The sequence below is a fragment of the Sapajus apella genome, unplaced genomic scaffold (assembly GCF_009761245.1).
Source record: "Sapajus apella isolate SASKATOON/1434 unplaced genomic scaffold, GSC_monkey_1.0 scaffold43, whole genome shotgun sequence".
NCBI lineage: Eukaryota > Metazoa > Chordata > Mammalia > Primates > Cebidae > Sapajus > Sapajus apella.
The window spans coordinates 706819-712818 of NW_022436983.1; the positions used below are offsets into that span (position 1 = coordinate 706819).

A 6000-nucleotide genomic window follows, 5' to 3' on the forward strand; every position below is an offset into this window, starting at 1 on the left:
GAGACGGGGTTTCACTATGTTGACCAGGATGGTCTCAATCTCTTGACCTCGCGATCCACCCGCCTCGGCCTCCCAAAGTGCTGGCATTACAGGCGTGAGCACCGCGCCCGGCCCCTACTTGTTTTTTGTGGTCTTTTATGACATTGACTTTTTTTTTTCTTCAAGACAGAGTCTTGCTTTGTAGCCCAGGCTGGAGTACAGTGACATGATCGTGGCTCATGCAACCTCAACCTCCCAGACTCAAGTAATCCTCCTGCCTCAGCCTCCTTAGTAGCTGGGGCTACTAAGCGCATGCCACAACACCCAGCTGTTTTTTTAGGAGAAAGGGTCTCACTATGTTGCCCAGGCTAGTCTCGATCTCCTGGGCTCAAGCGATCTGCCTGCCTTGACTTCCCAAAGTGCTGGGATTACAGGCATAAGCCACTGTGTCTGGCTGACTGACACTGACATTTTTGAAGACTTTGAGCCAGCAGCCTGGCACAGAGCTCCTTGATGTGGAGCTGTCTGGTGGTCCTCAGAAAATTTCAAACTGAGCATTCGGGAGGGGACAGCTCAGAGCTGACTGTGTGTTCTTGCTATTCATCTGTAAGGCTGGACCCTCTGGGGACCTCTGCGCCTGGTACAGTCCCTTTTTGCCCTGTACTTAATAAGTAATCTGTGGTGTGGCATTTTGAGATGTTTTGTTCCCCAGTAATCTCGCTCAATCGCCTGAGGTCAGGAGCTCGAGACCAGCCTGGGCAACATGGCAAAACCCCATCTCTACTAAAAATACAAAAAATTAGCCGGGCATGGTGGTGTGAGCCTGTGGTCTCAAGGGCCTTCGCATACATTGACGATTTTTACCTAAATCAATGATTTGATTCCTTTGATGGCTGCAAGGTGGGGGATTTCCTTTTTTTTTTTTTTTTATTTTTTGAGACAGGGTCTCTGTCACCCAGTCTGGAATGCAGTGGCGCCATCTCGGCTCACTGCAACCTTCACCTCCTGGGTTCAAGTGATTCTCCTGCCTCAACCTCCCAAGTAGCTGGGACTACAGACACACATCACCACAGCCAGTTAATTTTTAGTAGAGACAGGGTTTCGCCATGTTGCCCAGGCTGCTCTCGAATTCCTGGGCTCAACTGATCCGCCCACCTCAGCTCCCCAAAGTGCTGGGATTAGTGCTGGGATTACTGGTGTGAGCCACCGTGCCCGGCTTGGGGTCACTCTTGACGCTCTCTGTTATACCTCCATCTGGTCAGCCCAAAAATTCCGCTGGCTCCACCTTTAGTATCTGTGGCCTCAACCCAGCCAAAGCTCATAAGCGTACCACTGCCCAGCCACCTCTCAGCTGGGTGACAACAATGGCCTCAAAACTGGCCTCACTGCTACCCCCGTCCCCCATAATGTCCTCCACGGGCAGCTAGGGTGGGCCCAGTTCAAAGACGAGTCCCACTGTATCTACTCAAAGCCCTCCAAGGGTTCCCATCTCACTCTGAATAAGAGCCAAAAGGGTTAAGGTTAGAGTTTTCGGTCTTTCATGACACTGACTTTTTTTTTTTAGGGTTAGGGTCACCTCGTTCAGGGACCTCCTGTCCTGCTCTTCCATCCTGGCTCACTCCCCTCACCCACTGGCCTCCTGGTCGCTCCGGCACATACTCCTTCAGGGCAGGTCCCACCTCTGAGCTATGACATCAGTCCCTGGCCTGAGACGCTTTTTCCCAACGCACAGCTCCCTGCATCCTTCCCTCCTGCACAGCTTCCCCCCAGGTCACCTTCTCATCCTCCTAATTCACCCTCCACACTCACTTTCTGTCCTCAGCCCTTCCAGCACCTGACAGGCCACATATGATTCCACCCTGCTGCCTCCACACCTGCTCATTTCTGCAAGGACAGAAATGCTAGTCTTTCCAATTCAGCACCTGACCTCCAGCGCCAGCTGCTCCAAAAATACTTGTTTAATTTATGAATTAAGGCAGGGGAGAGGCGCTGAAGAGTTTCTGGCTGGTGAAAGCCCAATGACAGATTTCTGAGATAGGGTGAGGACAGCAGAGAAAGTGACAGACGGCAGGAGAGAGAAGGAGGCTGGGAAGAGTCTGAGTGTGTTTTTAATGTGATCATTATGTGTCTGGAGCCGCAGTGGGGGTGTTTCATGTGTGACTCACTCTCATCCTACAAGATAGGGGCTGTTATTGTCCCCATTTCACGCAAGAGGAAAGTAGGGCTCAGAGAGGTGAAATGACTTGTCTAAGGTCACACAGCCAGTAGAGCTAGGACTTGAAGCCAGTGTATGTGGGGCTCTGGATAGCAGATTTTTCTTTCTTTTTTTTTTTTCTGAGACAGTCTTGCTCTGTCACCCAAGCTGGAGAGCAGTGGCAAGATCTTGGCTCACTGCAACCTCCACCTCCAGGGTTCAAGCAATTGTCCTGTCTCAGCCTTCCAAGTAGCTGGGATTACAGGCACATGCCACCATGCCTGGCTAATTTTTGGATTTTTAGTAGAGACGGGGTTTCACCATGTGGTCAAGCTGGTCCTGAACTCCTGACCTCAGGTGATCCACCCACCTCGGCCTCCCAAAGTGCTGGGATTACAGATGTGAGCTATGGCACCCAACCTGAATCCCAAATTTTAACCACATTCATACCCTCTCATGGGTGTCTTGGGAGAGAAAGGCTGGGGGAGAGGCCGGCCTCAGGTCGGCTGGGATTACAGGGACAGGAGGGAATCAATCTCAGTTTGATGCAAGCCCTGTTGGTTCTCGTGTCCCTCCACATCTCCATCTGAGAGGAAAGGGAACAGGGCACAGGACTGGCGGTCGGCAGGTGGCACTCCAGACAGGCCTGCATGCCCAGGGAGGGGCCGATCTGCATGGAGCTGGGCCCCGGGCAGGCGGCTGGGGACAGGATGACCCAGATTCCTGAAGGCAGCCTTGAGCGCCAGGTGCCCCTGCTTCCACGCCCTTCAGGAGTGATCTCCAACTGTGCTGTCCGGGCTGGAAGTGGGGGTGATGGGATTGATCCCTCAACCCTGCAGCTCTTTCTGGTGTCTGCCTTAATCTACTGTTAAAGAACGTGCAACAACTCCAGCCTGGGCAACATAGTGAGACCCTGGTTCTACAAACACAAAATGAGCCAGTGTGGTGGCGCTCTCTTGTAGTCCCGGCTACTTGGGAGGCAGAGATGGGAGAGCTGCTTGAGCCCAGGAGGTTGAGGCTGCCGTGAGTCAGGATCACACTGCTGTGCGCCAGCCTGGGTGACAGAGTGAGACCTGTCTCCGAAAAAATTTTAAAAGCTACAAAATCAGGGCCACCACGCCTGTAATCCCAGCACTTTGGGAGGCTGAGGTGGGCGGATCATGAGGTCAGGAGTTCCAGACCAGCCTGGCCAACATGGTGAAACCCTGTCTCTACTAAAAATATAAAAATTAGCCAGTCATGGTGGCAGGTGCCTGTAATCCCAGCTACTTGGGAGGCTGAGGCAGAAGAATTTCTTGAACCCGGGAGGTGGAGGTTGCAGTGAGCCAAGATCATGCCACTGTACTCCAGCCTGGGCGACAGATCGAGACTCTCTCAAAAAAAAAAAAAAAAAAAGAAAAAGAAAAAAATTACAAAAACCAGTGGGGTACAGTGGCTATGCCTGTAATCCCAGCAATTTGGGGGACCGAGGCGGGCAGATCACCTAAGGTCGGGAGTTAGAGACCAGCCTGACCAACATGGAGAAGCCCTGGCTCTACTGGAAATACAAAATTAGCCGGGTGTGGTGGCACATGCCTGTGATCCCAGCTACTTGGGAGGCCGAGGCAGGAGAATCGCTTGAACCCGGGAGGTGGAGGTTGCGGTGAGCCAAGATTGTGCCACTGCACTCCAGCCTGGGCGACAAGAGCAAAACTCCATCTTAAAACAAAAGAAAACAAAACAAAACAAAAACTACAAAAATCACTAAGCTCTCTTCAGCCAGTGCCCCACCCACACCCTCACCCTGAACCCACAGGGCACTGCTGAGAGAAACATCAGGCTTTGCAGCTTCAGGGAGCCCAAGCTTCTGGTGTCTCCTCATGAGAATGATCTAGGGAAGAGCCCTGCCCCACCTTGTCCCCTCTTCCCAGGACCCCACCCCCATCTGTGGACTCTGTAGCCCTCTGGCCTCTGTGCCCAGCCAGCCTGGCAGAGGCTCCCGGCTCCAGTCCCTTCTGGCCTTCTTAGATTTCCCGGTGCCAGCTGGGGCCACAGATCTGCCCATGACCCAAGCCCTGGCCTCACCGCAGGTAGGAGGTGACATGGCAGGAGCCATGCTAGGCTGGAGGAGTTCTGGGAGGGTCTCTGAGACCCTTCTGGTCCAAGTCTGAATATGTGCCACATTCTGGTTTTTAAATCAATCCAATATACAGACAGCAGATTTTATATCCTGATTCACTCCTTACAGAAGAGTCAGTATTCAACAAACAAGGACTGAGCCCTATGATGCGCTGCACCCTGGATCCCTAGAAAGACTCCGGAGACCAGTTTCCCTGCTGTGCTGGCCTGGGTGGCTGCTACCATCACCAAGACTGCCTGACTCCTCCGGCTGCTGCGGGAGCTGGTGCCCAGGCCTGCCTGACCTCCTCTGCTTCCCTCCTCTCCGCAGCCTCCAGGCTCAGGGGCACTGGGGGCGCAGTGAAGCTCAGGCCCAGGATCTGAACCAGGTGGCTCCCGACTTTATAGAGCAGGTCTGGTTGAGGATGAAGGTCCAGAAACCCCCCAGGGAGAACCATGAGCCCAACTGGGAAGGTGGGATGGGCAGAGCCCCCTCGTGAAGTTTCTGCTCCCCATCCCACCTCATGCCCCACCCCCAAACCCCAGAGTCTCCCCAGCTCCTCCAGGGGCAGGACTCCCCCAGCACTAAATCGGAATGGGATCCTCCTGAAGCCACACTCCAGCCCCTTCTCTCAGATGCAACTGCCCTCCCCCCTACCTGCCCACCCTGTCCTGCCTCTGTCCTGTGGGAGGGACACCAGGGTCCAGGTCTCACCCCAAGGGAGGAGACAGCCCACCCATGAGAAGACCCAGTTCCCACCCTCTCTAACGAAAGGCAGCTCAAATAACAGAGGGGGGCCCTCTGGGGAACAGACGCCTGTGAGGATAGGGACCGAGAGCCAGACTTCCTCATACAAAGGCTGGGGCCAGAGGCAGAAGGAGAAACAGAGGCCTCGAGGGCAGAAGGAGGCTGTGGGCAGGGCCAGGGCAGAGGAAGAAAGGGAGAGGGGCGGCCCTACACAGGGCCAGGGACCCACAGGTGCGTCCGGAGCTGGCCCCAGACACAAAGGGCCAAGGGTTGGCGGGGACATCTTGGCCTGCGGGGACACACCCCGGAGTCCCAGGTCCCCCTCCCCAGGGTGCAGCTGCCCAGGTAGGGGGCTCATCTGCCAGGGGCTGCATCCTTTGCCGCGGGGGAGAGGGGGTCACAGGGCCCACATTCAGGCGCACCCCCGCCCCGGCCTCCCGCGCAGGGCTGGGCGGCTGCGGGCAGGAACCAGGCACCCAGCCCCATCCCCACCCCGTCCTGGCCCCGTACCTGGCCTTCACCGTCTCGGGCACGACCCCCGGCCCAGGAGGGCTCCGAGTCCCGGGAGGGCAGCCCCGGGCCTGGCCTGGAGGCCGCTAGGCGCCCGGAGACACCGGGTCCCGTCCCCATGGCGGCCGGAGGAAGCCGCAGTCTGCGCCGCCCGCCGGACAAAGCGCAGAGCCCCGCTTCCTGCCATTGTGCGGCCGCGCCCGCCCCCGCCGAGCTCGGGGACCCCAGGGAGGGCTGGGCCCGGAACAGCCCCCAGTCCCCCAGGAAGGTGGACACCTCCCTCCCGCCCAGGCCCCTGCCGTCCAGCCCTGGGGATCCCCACCTCCCCTCCCGGGAACCCCCACACCCTTGCCTCTGTCTGGCCCGGGGACCCCCATGCCCCCACCTCTGCCCCTGGAGTACCCCCACCTCCCCGCCTCTGCCCAGCCCCGGGGGACCCCCACCTCCCCACCTCTATCAAGTCCACGGGACC

At 56.8% G+C, this 6000-nt stretch overlaps 1 protein-coding gene across 8 annotated transcripts in view; it reads right to left on the minus strand.

Moving 5' to 3' along the window:
* PLEKHG5 (pleckstrin homology and RhoGEF domain containing G5) overlaps window positions 1–6000 on the minus strand; it is a 39375-nt gene that overhangs the window by 13596 nt on the left and 19779 nt on the right. The window contains exon 1 of one of the 8 annotated variants that reach the window (XM_032300243.1): window positions 5529–5770. The exons of 5 other annotated variants lie outside the window; for them this stretch is intronic. In XM_032300243.1, the coding sequence (XP_032156134.1) occupies window positions 5529–5648 (120 nt within the window). In that variant the 5' untranslated portion in view covers window positions 5649–5770. Of the gene's footprint in view, window positions 1–17; window positions 52–5528; window positions 5771–6000 lie in introns of those variants that run through there. 2 more of the 8 variants (XM_032300242.1, XM_032300248.1) reach the window with 2 other exon arrangements.